This window comes from Salmo trutta, chromosome 34 (genome assembly GCF_901001165.1).
Source record: "Salmo trutta chromosome 34, fSalTru1.1, whole genome shotgun sequence".
NCBI classification, from domain to species: domain Eukaryota; kingdom Metazoa; phylum Chordata; class Actinopteri; order Salmoniformes; family Salmonidae; genus Salmo; species Salmo trutta.
In genome coordinates this window covers 7376972-7392493 of record NC_042990.1, presented here as the reverse complement: position 1 = coordinate 7392493, position 15522 = coordinate 7376972, and the positions used below count along the sequence as shown (strand labels likewise).

Sequence of the window (15522 nt, the reverse complement as noted above, 5' to 3'; positions counted from 1 at the left end):
CCACATTCATCTTAAAAGATTGATCGGTAAGATAACTATGTGCTATTTATAGTGGTTTGATAAAGTATGAAATGACTAGATGGCTGTTTTCTCTGTGTGTCTGCAGCTCACCAAGGAGAAAGAACATGGAAAGCTCAACCCTCGGCCAGGAAAGGTGAGTGTCTGTCTGACTGTGAAACAACTACACCTCTATCCCTCACCTATCATCTTTGTCCTACAGTATACCATTTGTCCTGAAGTAAAGGTCAATGTCCCATTGTGACCTTTTTTAGATGTAATGAAGGATGACTGCTCACCAGGTTAGCCACCATGTTGGCTGTTTTTCACCAGGTTAGCCGTTAGGATTAATGAGGATAATTCAAAGTGAATGAATGGCTTCACACTTCACCGTACCCTAAAGTGACAGTTAGTTGCCGAAGGCAAGTAATTACGCATGAGGAGAGCGATCTCATGTAGAGCATGGGAATGCTGAGGAAATGAGATGAGTATGATTCCATTCAGATTCACTCAGCCAAACATCATTCTCTATTTAGGCTGTTGAACATTTGGAACAATCAATCAGATCTGTGTGGAAGTGGAAAGAAAGCCATTTTCTTTTTTCTAAGAGCCCAGTTCATTCACTACAGTCCTAAAATACTACAGAGTAGGGGTTCCCAACCTAAGGCTTGCAACCCCAGCATAGGGTCGCCAAAGCTTGCAGTGCTTGATTTGAGAGAAAATCAAATCATAATCAGTGCATCATTTGTAAATCGGGAGGTTCCGGAACAAAAAGTGAACAAAAGAGGGGGGTGACCTGGGCAGCTCTGAATTACCGGAAGCAGAAAGCATTGCATGCATAACATCGCATTTGCATAGTGGCATAGAGCTGTAGAGGCGAGGCATTTTAGTAGCCTAGGGTCCGGGAAATATGTGCCCCTTTTCTAAACTCATTTCATGACTGGAGACTTTGGCAGAATCTTTTTTAATACTGTCCAAATGATCGAAATGACACTCTGACACTGACAATCTGAGATCAATAAAAACGACCTTGAATCCATCAATAGCCTAGGCCTAGGTGTGTGCAATCATGTTGTAGGCTACAATATGAACAGGAAATTATAGTCCTAAAAATGCTTTCCAGTTTCACTGATTTACCCAATGATGAGCAGCTCACTCGCTGGTGATGGCCGACGCGTTTATGCCAAAAGCCTATCTCTATCTTGTTTAACAAAGAGGAAACTCCAATGAACCTTGATCGCGTTTCTTCAAATTTCCGGACAGGATCCGGCTCAAACATTGGGCGTACTTAATCGGCATGTTTTAGTTTTATTGTTGGTTACAGTTTTGACTCTCTCATTATTAGCCATTCACAATGATTTCCTCTTTGGCAGAAGTTACATCCATGCCTTGCCAATGCTTTTGTGCTCCAGTCAAACGATCCTGTGCTCAAACAATTACTGTTGTATTTAAATTGCTGTGGTATTTCAACACTGAGTAACACTAGCTACATACCTGCCCTATTTGCCTTTTGCCATTAAGATAATGAAACTAGATAAATGTCAACCTTGCTCCTGCATGCTCCAATTAGCTTTTCTCCGTCAACATGGAATTCGCCATGGCACCTACAGACTTGCTTGACATTTAGCTCTGACAGGTTCTGATTAAAGAGCCTGGCTGTGATACACAATAGCATACCTTACCCGAACGTTCACACGGCTAACAACCCAAAGCGCTGTAGCTAAGTTGCGTCACACTCTTGTTGCTGTTTGCTGCCTCCAGTGATGGAGGAAAGAGCTGGCTTGAGTTAGCCTGGTCATTGGATCAGTTTGTTCCTTTAATGTACGGTAAGAAGTGCTCAACAAACATGAGTCAACTGTGCAAACCCAAAAAATGACATCATCGTTGAAAAGAAACGGGCCATTAAAAACATGTTGTTTTATTTGAGCGACTATTAAAAGCTTGACGTTCACTTTTACAGTGGCCTTCATCAGAACGCTTTAATGTACGTCGGAGATATTGGCTAAAGCACAAACCGATCTAGCGTCCACGCTAGGATAGAGGATGGAACATGGTACAGTATCCGTGTGCTCTTTTAAGTTGAGCGTCCCTTATGAAATGGTGCTTGTCTTTTCCAGATGTTCATCTTTGACCAGCCAGGGATGTGTGGCCAGCGGATTGAGGTGCGGAGTGATGTCATTGATGCCACACCCTGGCAACTACAGGAGGCTATCTCGATCAGGGTTGTCAGGGGAGGGTAAGTATTCAAATGCACGCTCGCTCGCTCGCTCGCTACTGTGGTTAGAAATGCTCATGGACTTTAGACTTGAGGGGATGCACACACCCACACACGGGTATATGACATGCAGACACACACACACACACACACACACACACACACGCGCGCGCGCGCAGTCAGTTGTGAACAGAGCGACAATGGATGTAATCACCTGTTCCAAAATACAAGAGCCACAGAGAGAGAGAGTGTCATTGGTGCCTATATTTTACTGCCTCCAGCAGCAAACAAAATCAAAGGTCACACTTTTTCCTCGTGTCACATGTCACTTCCACATATTTGGCCCAACCTCAAAGCGAGAGACAATATTTAAACTATCCTGTCAAGGTTATTCAAGTATCTCCAATGCTGCCAAATCATGTAGATCTTGAATGCCCCCTTATCACCCGCTGAGATACACGGAACTGAACACCAATGTCTGAAATTGGACACGCTTTAAGCGGTAATCCACACACACACACACACACACACACACACACACACACACTAATCCATAGAATTATGATAAAGATAATTGCAGTATGATCTCAACCAAGTACCTAGTAGTAATACACACTGTAATCCTTTTATTAATCCAGAGAGGGAATGGATTATTTATTCTAGGAAACTGCACTGGGTGCGAGCACTGCAGAGGGAATCTTTTACGTCTATCATACCCATCCCTTTCTCTGTGTTGCTGCGACTTTTTGAGGAGATCTCTGGAGAGCGGACTAAGATATTGGCATGTTTAATTGCAATATTTGCATATCTGTCTACCTGTCTCTCCCTCTTGTTTTAATTTGCCTACTCTAAAATAAATGAAAATGGTCTCTCACAACCTATTACTGTACACTCTTAGAATAAAAGGTCTTATCCAGACTTCGGTCGTCAGTTGAATGGTGTTTCCTCTGACACATCGGTGCGGCCGGCTTCCGGATTAAGCGGGGGGTGTTAAGAAGCGCGGTTTGGGACCTCCAGCGGTCTTAAGGCACTGCAGCGCCCCGCTTGAGGCGTAACTACAGCGCCGGGTTTGATCCCAGGCTGTGTCACAGCCGGCCGTGACTGGGAAACCCATGAGGCGGCACACAATTGGCCCAGGATCATCCGGGTTATGGGGAGGGTTTGGCCAGCCGGGATTTCCTTGTCCCATCGCGCTCTAGCAACTCCTTGTGGCGGGCCGGGCGCCTGCAAGCTGATTTTGGTTGCCGGTTGTACAGTGTTTCCTCTGACACATTGGTGCGGCTGGCTTCCAGGTTAAGCGAGCAGTGTGTTAAGAAGCAGTGCGGCTTGGCGGGGTCGTGTTTTGTAGGACGCATGGCTCTTGACCTTGTAACGCTAAGGCGTAGTGGGTGCAGAGTCAGGAGCAGGAGGCAGAGAATGCAGGGTAGTGTTAATTTATTTAACACACAACGGCAAAACACAAGCCGCCCCAACAGCGAACTAGAGCGCACACCAAAACCAACGTGCCCAAATACATGGGACAAAAACAGGTCGGCGCAAAATACGCACTCGCACTTCAAAAATACAAATGAGCGTGCATACACAAGCAATACAGTACCAAACAATCCCGCACACAGAGCAGGCGGGCCTCCTGGCTAAAATAGCCCAGCTAATCAGCCCAAACCAAAAACAGGTGCACACAATCAACAAAAAGGGGGAAAAGGAAATCAGTGGCAGCTAGTAGGCCGGCGACGACGACCGCCGAGCGCCACCCGAACAGGAGGGGGAGCTACCTACAGTAGTAGTCGTGACAGTCCTTCACCTCTCCTGAGTCCGTACGTGAGTTTCAGCGATGGGACAATACTGTAACTACCAATTGGATACCACGAAAAAGGGGTAAAAGGGTTATTCGACAATCCTCATGTCTTCCGTGTAGAACCCATGATTATGAATGAATCGATATATTGTGAACACTTGCATAACTGGAGAGATATTTATACTTACCCTTTCATATCTTGAGTAGTGACCACCGTGCCATCCTCAGTGTGCTAATGTAGAGATCTACTCGTGTGTCCATTTGTTAGAGCGATGGTCAATATATTCACCACCTGTTTAAATCACTATTGAAATAGGTCATGCATTGTGTTCAAATGAATCTTGTTCACAACATGGACCCTTACTTTTCATTTTCCTGTCTTTCCATTCCTCTCTTCAGCTGGGTCTTGTACGAGAAGCCCAACTTCAAAGGGGAGAAGATAGCTCTGGACGAGGGGGACATAGAGCTCACCTACCCTTTCGACGCCCCTGAGGAGGAAGAGGAACAACAACAGAAGCAAAATGGAGTGGACGGACAGAAGGAGGGAGGAGAAGAAGTGGTGGAGGCCAAGCCGGCCAGGAGGTTCATCATAGGATCAGTACGAAGAGCAGTCAGGGTAAGAAGAAGAAGTCACAGATTACTATTATGATAAGCCATAGAGCATTGTTTCTCAAACCAGGCCTTTTTGAGTAGCCGCTAATTCCAAAGGCTTTAGGCATGTTAGGTTCTAAATTCTAGTACGAATCCAGTCAGACAACAAAGGAAGCTCAGACTAGATTTATTACACCCAAACTGGATGTTGCGGCTGCATAGCACACATACAAATCACACAAGCATATATTTATACCTTCCGATTAGGCAGATTCTTTGTTGCTGGGTAAGAACTGAGTCTGTTCCTCCTATTGATATTATCATGGCCCAGTCCAGAACCTGTCTGTGTCTGTGTGTGTGTGTGTGAGAAAGATAAGTCTACATTTGGAATATTGTTGAGATGGGCCCCTATAGCCCCGCCCTCCCAGAGGCTTCTTCTCTCTTCAACAGTTGTCCTCACCTCTGTGTTGTACTCCATGTCTCTCCCTGCCCTAGTTCCACAGGAACTAGCCTGACCTTACAGCCTGACCTTACCGGGAACTAGCCTGACCTTACCGGGAAGTAGCCTGACCTTACCGGGAAGTAGCCTGACCTTACAGCCTGACCTTACCGGGAAGTAGCCTGACCTTACCGGGAACTAGCCTGACCTTACCGGGAACTAGCCTGACCTTACCGGGAACTAGCCTGACCTTACCAGGAACTAGCCTGACATTACCAGGAACTGAGACTCAACTGTGGCCCTTCACTTACCTCCTTAGAAAAATTAACATAAAACAATAACATATCTGGACATACAGACACTTTCTGTACTTCCCTTGTCGCTGCAGTAACACTTTCCAGCGTAAACATCATAGCCAATAACAATTCCTACTAATAAGCGGATTATGCAATTATAAATGAACTCATTATGAAACTAAAACGGGCTCAAGCCAAATAGTCTCCAACAGGTTGATGGATGCCACAAGGCAAGAGTTATGCCAGTCTGATTAGGTGTGGTTCAGTAGATGTGTTGACAGACTCTGGCACTCTTACGGATTGCTGCCTCGAAATGCCGTCCTCTTTGTTAGAGCCTGTATCACAAATGCGCTTCTCTCTGTGAAACTAGCACCCTCTAGTGTCAAAGTACCATACCTGTCATTTCTCTCTGCCCCCTCAGGACTACAGTGTGCCAGAGATCAGTCTGTTCCCAGAGGAGAATGCCGAGGGGAAGAAGGTGACCTTCAGAGACACATCAGATGACGCCAGGATATTCGGCTTCCCCATCAAAGCCAACTCCATCATCATCAACGCTGGACTGTGAGTAACAGAGTCGGCTCTGCCAACTACTTTTTATGAAAGGAGATGATTATATTTTTTTATATTGTTTATTTTGTCGACATAATGACATGATTTTGTGAGGTCTAGCTTCTGTTATGATATCCCTGTTCGGATTTGGATTTTCTCTCTTCAGATGGCTGGTGTACCCTCAGCCTTTTTTCCAGGGCGTACCACGTGTTCTGGAGGTGGGGGGGTTCCCCAACCCTGCATCCTGGGGCGTGGAACAACCCTACGTGGGCTCAGTGCACCCTCTCAAAATCGTAAGAATCCCATCCACCTCCAGAACACCTTGCACCTTTTCTAGAGTTGTACAGACCATTAGGACAATGTACACAGTTTAGATTTACATTTAGTAGAATACACATTCCCATGCAACGTCATTTTACAGGGGAACAAGGTAATGCATTGCATTACAGATGACATTTGTTAAGATTTCATTTAATAATATATATATTTTTTTTTACAGGGTGAACCGAGAGTGGAGAAACCCGGTGAGCCAAAGGTAAGAGATACGGCAATGCTATGGCCATGATACGGAAATGAAGGAACGAGTCAATCAAACAATCAAATCAATTGAACTACACAAACGCAAAGCAAATGATGTGTGTTTATTCCCTGTTGTTTCCAGCTGGTGCTGTATGACAAGCCTTACTTCACTGGGAAGACGAGGACGATCTACACCAACATGAGAGACTTCATGACCAGACTGGATAGACAGCAGACTGCCTTCATGTACAGCCCTGGATCCATCCAAGTACAGGGAGGCTGGTGAGTAAAGTGTGTGTGTGTGTGTGCGTTTGCGTGTGTGTCTTACTTCCTGCATCTCATCCTCTGTCTCCCTGTACTTGCAGCTGGGTGGGCTATGAGAAGGAGGGTTTCCGAGGCCACCAGTATCTGTTGGAGGAGGGAGAGTACCACGACTGGAGGGTGTGGGGGGGCTGCAATGCCGAGCTGCGCTCTGTCAGAGTCATACGAGCGGTGAGTGGGCCATACCATCACGTAACAGCCCCATCTCTATCAGGACCTTGTATCCAGCCGCTGCAAGAATGATCATGTCCTAAATGGCGTGTTTATCATACGCTGGTGAAAGCTGTGCTCCCTTATTGATGTCACTTGTTAAAACCACTTCAATCAGTGTAGATGAAGGGGATGAGACGAGTTAACGCTAGTGTGTCGATGTTCACCAATGACAATGAAGAAATTGTCCGTGGTGACATTTCTCCCCTTGCCCAATGTAAGGTTCCACAAGCCTCAAAACCACATCTGCTGACATTCACGCCTGCTGCCCGACGTGGATATTTTCCCAGAGATTGAAAGCCGTTCAGCATGTACAATTACGCACGCTGTCGCTGATACGACCGCTTGGTTTCAGTGGATTGATATAGGGTAGATACCATTTAGAGATTAGAATTAGAGTGGATCAATACAATAGAATGGCCCGCCCTGGTCTTCATTCACTATTATGCTTCTCCCCATCATACTTTACTTCATTTATTTCATCTGTTATATGTGTGAAATTAGTTTCGGTATAGTTCAGTTTCAAGGCAATTGCCCGGGGGATTATCAACTGGGTACTGCACTTCCAACTGTTGGGAGAAGGAGCGGAGCAGGCCCTACTCTTGGGAGAAGGAGCGGAGCAGGCCCTACTGTTGGGAGAAGGAGCGGAGCAGGCCCTAGTGTTGGGAGAAGGAGCGGAGCAGGCCCTACTGTTGGGAGAAGGAGTGAAGTAGGCCCTACTGTTGGGAGAAGGAGCGAAGTAGGCCCTACTGTTGGGAGAAGGAGCGGAGCAGGCCCTACTGTTGGGAGAAGGAGTGGAGCAGGCCCTAGTGTTGGGAGAAGGAGTGGAGTAGGCCCTACTGTTGGGAGAAGGAGCGGAGCAGGCCCTACTGTTGGGAGAAGGAGCGGAGCAGGCCCTACTGTTGGGAGAAGGAGCGGAGCAGGCCCTACTGTTGGGAGAAGGAGCGGAGCAGGCCCTACTGTTGGGAGAAGGAGCGGAGCAGGCCCTACTGTTGGGAGAAGGAGCGGAGCAGGCCCTACTGTTGGGAGAAGGAGCGGAGCAGGCCCTACTGTTGGGAGAAGGAGCGGAGCAGGCCCTACTGTTGGGAGATGGAGCGGAGCAGGCCCTACTGTCGGGAGAAGGAGCGGAGTAGGCCCTACTGTTGGGAGATGGAGCGGAGCAGGCCCTACTGTTGGGAGAAGGAGTGGAGTAGGCCCTACTGTTGGGAGAAGGAGTGGAGTAGGCCCTACTGTTGGGAGGAGGAGTGGAGTAGGCCCTACTGTTGGGAGGAGGAGTGGAGTAGGCCCTACTGTTGGGAGGAGGAGTGGAGTAGGCCCTACTGTTGGGAGTAGGAGTGGAGCAGGCCCTACTGTTGGGAGGAGGAGTGGAGTAGGCCCTACTGTTGGGAGAAGGAGTGGAGCAGGCCCTACTGTTGGGAGAAGGAGCGGAGTAGGCCCTACTGTTGGGAGAAGGAGCGGTGCAGGCCCTACTGTTGGGAGAAGGAGCGGAGTAGGCCCTACTGTTGGGAGAAGGAGCGGTGCAGGCCCTACTGTTGGGAGAAGGAGCGGTGCAGGCCCTACTGTTGGGAGAAGGAGTGGAGCAGGCCCTACTGTTGGGAGAAGGAGTGGAGTAGGCCCTACTGTTGGGAGAAGGAGTGGAGTAGGCCCTACTGTTGGGAGAAGGAGCGGAGTAGGCCCTACTGTTGGGAGGAGGAGCGGAGCAGGCCCTACTGTTGGGAGAAGGAGCGGAGCAGGCCCTACTGTTGGGAGAAGGAGTGGAGCAGGCCCTACTGTTGGGAGAAGGAGTGGAGCAGGCCCTACTGTTGGGAGAAGGAGTGGAGCAGGCCTTACTGTTGGGTGAAGGAGTGGAGCAGGCCCTACTGTTGGGAGGAGGAGTAGAGTAAGCCCTACTGTTGGGAGGAGGAGTAGAGTAGGCCCTACTGTTGGGAGAAGGAGTGGAGCAGGCCCTACTGTTGGGAGAAGGAGTGGAGCAGGCCCTACTGTTGGGAGAAGGAGTGGAGCAGGCCCTACTGTTGGGAGGAGGAGTAGAGTAGGCCCTACTGTTGGGAGAAGGAGTGGAGTAGGCCCTACTGTTGGGAGAAGGAGTGGAGCAGGCCCTACTGTTGGGAGGAGGAGTGGAGTAGGCCCTACTGTTGGGAGGAGGAGTGAAGCAGGCCCTACTGTTGGGAGAAGGAGTGGAGTAGGCCCTACTGTTGGGAGAAGGAGTGGAGTAGGCCCTACTGTTGGGAGGAGGAGTGGAGTAGGCCCTACTGTTGGGAGGAGGAGTGGAGTAGGCCCTACTGTTGGGAGGAGTAGTGGAATAGGCCCTACTGTTGGGAGAAGGAGTGGAGCAGGCCCTACTGTTGGGAGGAGGAGCGGAGCAGGCCCTACTGTTGGGAGGAGGAGTGGAGTAGGCCCTACTTTTGGGAGAAGTAGTGGAGCAGGCCCTACTGTTGGGAGGAGGAGTGGAGTAGGCCCTACTGTTGGGAGAAGGAGTGGAGCAGGCCCTACTGTTGGGAGAAGGAGCGGAGTAGGCCCTACTGTTGGGAGAAGGAGCGGTGCAGGCCCTACTGTTGGGAGAAGGAGCGGAGCAGGCCCTACTGTTGGGAGAAGGAGTGGAGCAGGCCCTACTGTTGGGAGAAGGAGTGGAGCAGGCCTTACTGTTGGGTGAAGGAGTGGAGCAGGCCCTACTGTTGGGAGGAGGAGTGGAGCAGGCCCTACTGTTGGGAGAAGGAGCGGAGCAGGCCCTACTGTTGGGAGAAGGAGTGGAGCAGGCCCTACTGTTGGGAGAAGGAGTGGAGCAGGCCCTACTGTTGGGAGAAGGAGTGGAGCAGGCCTTACTGTTGGGTGAAGGAGTGGAGCAGGCCCTACTGTTGGGAGGAGGAGTAGAGTAGGCCCTACTGTTGGGAGAAGGAGTGGAGTAGGCCCTACTGTTGGGAGAAGGAGTGGAGTAGGCCCTACTGTTGGGAGAAGGAGTGGAGTAGGCCCTACTGTTGGGAGAAGGAGCGGAGTAGGCCCTACTGTTGGGAGGAGGAGTGGAGCAGGCCCTGCTGTTGGATGGGCACCGGGGGAAAACCATTCCAAAAAATGACATGCCATCCTAAAACTGGTTGTAACTCCAGTTCCGTTTGTGATATTAAGATTTGAACAATGACAGTGTGTTATATAGACTTATTTAGGAAAAGTCAATGACACAGAGGGGGGCATGACCCCAAAAAATGGCAGAACAAAAAAACCAAAAAAATCACGAGCAGTCAAAATTACTGCTTTAGCGGTTCTAGTGTTAAAGAAGGAGTTTTAAGCCTTGACACAATTGAGACATGGATTGTGTATTTGTGCCATTCACAGGGTGAATGGGCAAGAAAACATATTTAAGTGCCTTTGAACATGGTATGGTAGTAGGTGCCAGGGGTACCGATTTGTGTCAAGAACTGCAACATTGCTGGGTCTTTCACGCTCAACAGTTTCCCGTGTGTATCAAGAATGGTCCACCACCCAAAGGACATCCAGCCAACTTGACCAACAAAAAAAAGCAGCTCAACCTCAATATTAGGAGTGAGTGAGCATGGCACCGGGGTCACATTGGCCTCCAGAAATCTGCATTTTCTGCCTTTTGAAATCATTTAATCTGAGTTTCATATTGGAAGTCAGTATATTTCATCCGAGTCCAATTGATGCACGAAACTAGTCCTTTTCCATTCATGATTTGGAGCGAACCCTGACTGAAGCTGAGCAGAATTCACAGTAAGAGGCATTTTAGATCTGCGTTTACAAAATGCAGCAAGATATTTTTTCTGCGTTTTATCTTTTTTGTTATTGTAAAAAGCCCAGAAACGCCTGTGTCATATGGTTTACGTCGTTTTCATGCTTATCAAACCATTGACCACTCGTGCCCTGTGGATGGGGGCATTGTCATCCGTAGCCATTGTAGCCAAAATAATGCCCTTCCCAGCATTTTTATATATGGCCCTAAGCATGATGGGATGTTAATTTCTTAATTAACTCAGGAACAACACCTGTGTAGAAGCACCACCTTGTGCTGGGGACAATAAAAGGCCACTCTAAATGTGCAGTTTTGTCACAACACAATGCCACAGATGTCTCAAGTTGAGGGAGCGTGCAATTGGCATGCTGATTGCAGGAATGTCCACCGGAGCTGTTGCCAGAGAGTTTCATGTTAATTTCTCTACCATAAGCCGCCTCCAACGTCATTCTAGAGAATTTGGCAGTACGTCCAACCGGCCTCACAACCGCAGACCACATCTAACCACACTAGTCCAGGACTTCCAAAGCCTGCTTCTTCACCTGCGGGATCGTCTGAGACCAGCCACCTGGACAGCTGATCAAACTGAGGAGTATTTATGTCTGTAATAAAGCTAACTCAGTGGAATTGTTGAGTAAATGTGGGATACAAAGAAACTATAAATGCAACAATTTCAAGTGTTTCCATTATTTTGGCAGTGACCTGTATTATATCTAGATGACCCAGGCACAGGGACATACTCAGGTTAGGCTTTTGGATTGGGGTTAGGATTAATATCTAGAATATACTTGTCCCCTGTTGCCATAGAGCAGTGTGGCCATTCACTCAAAAACAAATGTAGTTCCATTGAACTAATCAGTGTGAAATACTTTTGACCAGAAACGGAACAACAGATGGCATCGATAAGGACAGTGGAACACACCACATCAAGACCTCACTGTGTCTGTGGGCACCAGCGTGCTTACTGTCGCTATTCCTTTCCTGCTGGTTAAGTTTAGGATGTAGCTGGTCCCAGATCTGTGCCTAAATCCAACTCCTACCTGGAGCCACAGCATGTGACCTCTGACCCCTCTGTCCCCTGTAGGACCTGACGGAGCCCATGCTGGTGATGTATGAGCAGCCAGACGAGGAGGAGGAGGCGGTGGAGCAGGAGAACACCTTTGAGGTGACCAAGGCCATTCCTGACGTGGAGCTGTTTGGTTACGGCACCAGCACTCGCTCCATCCAGGTCCTCAGTGGAGCGTAAGTACACATGCTGGTGACGAGCAGCGTTATAGTCTAACGGGGCATAGTCTAGCGTTATATACAAGGGTGAAAGTAGAATAGATTTCCTCCCGGTATTGGACCTTTTTTATGGGCCTGATCATTAGAATTCCATATAGAACCCCTATTAATTCAATAGGATCTCTGTGGGTTCTAGTCCTACAGATTTGTCATTTAACTTTTATAATGTATTACCTTTTTATTGTGGCATAAACACAACCAGTCATGATGTTTCATCTGATTTGTCAAACAATCACTTCAAAGGGCTTCTTTACTAGGAAAGTTGCACACGTTCTTCCACCGCCAACATATTTCCAGCCTCCAACCAGTGGTGAATGTAAAGAGACATCCTGTTACACAAGACAGCACAGACATTGGTGACAGTCATTAGGCCAGGATGTATAAGTGTAATGACATTGGTGACAGTCATTAGGCCAGGATGTATAAGTGTAATGACATTGGTGACAGTCATTAGGCCAGGATGTATAAGTGTAATGACATTGGTGACAGTCATTAGGCCAGGATGTATAAGTGTAATGACATTGGTGACAGTCATTAGGCCAGGATGTATAAGTGTAATGACATTGGTGACAGTCATTAGGCCAGGATGTATAAGTGTAATGACATTGGTGACAGTCATTAGGCCAGGATGTATAAGTGTAATGACATTGGTGACAGTCATTAGGCCAGGATGTATAAGTGTAATGACATTGGTGACAGTCATTAGGCCAGGATGTATAAGTGTAATGACATTGGTGACAGTCATTAGGCCAGGATGTATAAGTGTAATGACATTGGTGACAGTCATTAGGCCAGGATGTATAAGTGTAATGACATTGGTGACAGTCATTAGGCCAGGGTGTATACGTCCACTGCTGTCCACACGCGTCTCTGTGTCAGCAACTCATCTCTGCCGTGGCGAAATGTCAAGTGTTCTCGTCGACCACATCGCATTTTGGATCGTACCGTTTCCTTGACGTTTTCTTTTCATTATTATGATATAGGCTCATGTTTAACCGGTACAGCTTACCCCCCGCTATGAAGTTGTACCGGATCGTGCCGCCTTACTTTCACCCGTGCTTTATATAGTAATAGCATAGTAATGACTGATATAATGCTTGCGTGTCAGAGGCCTGATAAGTTAGTAAGAATATGATCATCACTAGAGCCAAAAAGATATGGTTCTGACAATAACTTGATCCTGGCTGATAAGTTAATAAGAATATGATACTGTTTGTTAATACCTGGATTTATTACGTTGTAGGCATAATAAATGAAACATAAGTTCCCTCCAACTGTGAATGAAGGATGTTAGAGTATTAGTGGAGGTTTGACTCAGCCACCGTTGTTCTCTCCTTCAGATGGATCGCCTACTCTCACGTGGACTTCTCTGGTGACCAGTATATCCTGGAGAAAGGTTTCTACAGTAACTCTGCTGACTGGGGCTCTGCAGACAACCGCATCTGCTCTGTCCAGCCCATCCTACAGGTGAGTAGGAGCCTGGGGACTCTTTTCTAAGGAGTTGACAGTGGAGAGACGGAAACAGACAGGCAAATGAACTGAGAGAACACCCGCCCTGTTTCGCTGCTCCTGTAATGTCGCAATGTTTTGATCGCTTTGTCAGCCTGAGGGACAAATGAAAAGGATGTTTGACATTGTGATGTTTACTCTGTGCACTCCGTTGTCGTGTGTCCATTTCAGGCTCCGAGTGAAAACCAGGGCAACGTCAGAAGAGAGGTGAGACATCCGGTGCAATCGTATATCCTTCTGCAGTCACATGATCTCTTTTCACTTGAACTATGTCTACGGTAAACATGACCGATTTATTTATTTTTTTTCTCTTTCTTCCTTCGCTGTCCCTGTCCTCCTCAGGTGATGCTGTACACGGAGCCAGATTTCCAGGGTGAATGCCATCTGTGTGACAAGAACCAGGAGTCCCTCTCTGACAAGCTCATCGCCAAGTCCTTCAGAGTGGTGGGAGGAAGGTGGGACGAGACCAACACACACAGAGCTAACATTCTGGCAGTAGCCAAAGAGAGGAAAGCATGAGGGAGAATTTAGGTTACACAGGCTTAGTGCACTCTTAGAATTAAACATGTGGGAGAATTTAGGAGGTTACACAGGCTTAGCACCTTTAATTCTAAGAGTGCACTATCTAGAAGAAAAAATGGTTATTCTGTTGTCCCCATAGGAGAACCCTTTGAGGATCTCCTTTTGGTTCCAGGTAGAATACTTTTGGGTTCCATAAAGAACCCTTTCCACAGAGGGTTATACATGGATCCCAAAAGAGTTCTACCTGGAACCAAAAAGGGTTCCACCTAGAACCAAAGGGTCCTCCAATGGGGACAGCTGCAGAATCCTTTAGTAACTTTTTTTTCTAAGAGTGTGGAGATGTAGATTCATCTTGTTGTTGTTGCCCTGGAAAAACACCTCATTCATCTTGTCAAGGGCTTGGTGATTAAGTAGAATCCGGTGTGCTTCGTCGGCTGCCACAACAAAAATGTGTACTGTTGGGGGTACTCTAAGACCAGAGTTGAGAAACAGTGGGATGGAGGACTTATAAGAGATGAGCCATTATTACTCTTGACAAGTTTATCGCCAAGTCCTGACTGGTGGGAGGAAGGTGGGACAGAACCAACGCACACACACACACCAAGTGTAGTTGACAAAAGTCTGAGAGGGAGAAATGTAGAATTAGGAGCAATGGAAGGATACACAGGCTTAGAGGAGATGTAGAGAATGGTATGGAGTGATGAAGGGCCTAGAGATGAACCAGGACATTATTATAACTGTACTGATGAGTATGTGGGGTTAGTAAATGGGTTTTAAATGGGTTTTGTGTGCTCCTCTGTGTTCCAGTTGGGTGGTGTACGAGGGCCCTGAGTATTCAGGGAACCTGTACATCCTGTCAGAAGGAGACTACCCCAACTTCACCAGCATGGGCTGTCCTCCGAACTGTGTCATACGCTCGCTGAAGACTGTCCCACTGGTAAGAACAATCCTCATATACTCGTCCCACTCGTATATAGACTGGCCTTTCCACCTCCCTCTCACCATCACATTTCACTTTGTCTGTCTGTCTCTCACTGTTTTATTTTCAATCACTTAATGAATCAATTTGTTGTTCATCATAGAATTTAGGTATGTTTGGCTTAATGCTCCCAGCCTTCTCTCTCCCCCTCCTCTTCCCCATACCATTACTTCTCTCAACCCCATAACCTGACCCACTGTAACACTGCTCCAGCCTATTCAACCTAATGTGTGTGTATACCGGAGGGGTTGGGGGGAAAGAAGCAGAAGACATCCCGTGTGGACTAATAAAGTCTATCTTAACACTGTATATCTTAATCCCCTTGTTTCCCCAGGTATTCTCAGAGCCCTCCATCTCTCTGTTTGGTCTGGAGTGTTTGGAGGGCAGGGAGATCACAGTGGACACAGAGGTGGTCAATATGCTGGAGGAGGGCTACAACAACCATCTACTCTCAGTCAGAGTCAACCGAGGCTGGTGAGTGTGTTCACGTGTGTGTGTGTGTGTGTGTGTGTGTGTTATTCTGAGTGTTGACATTATGTGATCTTGTTTAACTC

General features: G+C 47.5%; 1 protein-coding gene across 1 annotated transcript in view; it reads left to right on the top strand.

Annotated features, from left to right (window-relative positions):
• Window positions 1-15522, top strand: part of LOC115173430 (uncharacterized) — a 73358-nt gene that overhangs the window by 53308 nt on the left and 4528 nt on the right. Inside the window, exons 5-18 of the mRNA XM_029731485.1 lie at window positions 107-154; window positions 2115-2233; window positions 4407-4623; window positions 5755-5894; window positions 6049-6175; window positions 6382-6417; window positions 6544-6683; window positions 6767-6893; window positions 11759-11916; window positions 13299-13425; window positions 13639-13674; window positions 13810-13922; window positions 14797-14926; window positions 15303-15442. Coding sequence (XP_029587345.1) covers window positions 107-154; window positions 2115-2233; window positions 4407-4623; window positions 5755-5894; window positions 6049-6175; window positions 6382-6417; window positions 6544-6683; window positions 6767-6893; window positions 11759-11916; window positions 13299-13425; window positions 13639-13674; window positions 13810-13922; window positions 14797-14926; window positions 15303-15442 — 1658 coding nt within the window. The remainder of the gene's footprint in view (window positions 1-106; window positions 155-2114; window positions 2234-4406; window positions 4624-5754; window positions 5895-6048; window positions 6176-6381; window positions 6418-6543; window positions 6684-6766; window positions 6894-11758; window positions 11917-13298; window positions 13426-13638; window positions 13675-13809; window positions 13923-14796; window positions 14927-15302; window positions 15443-15522) is intronic.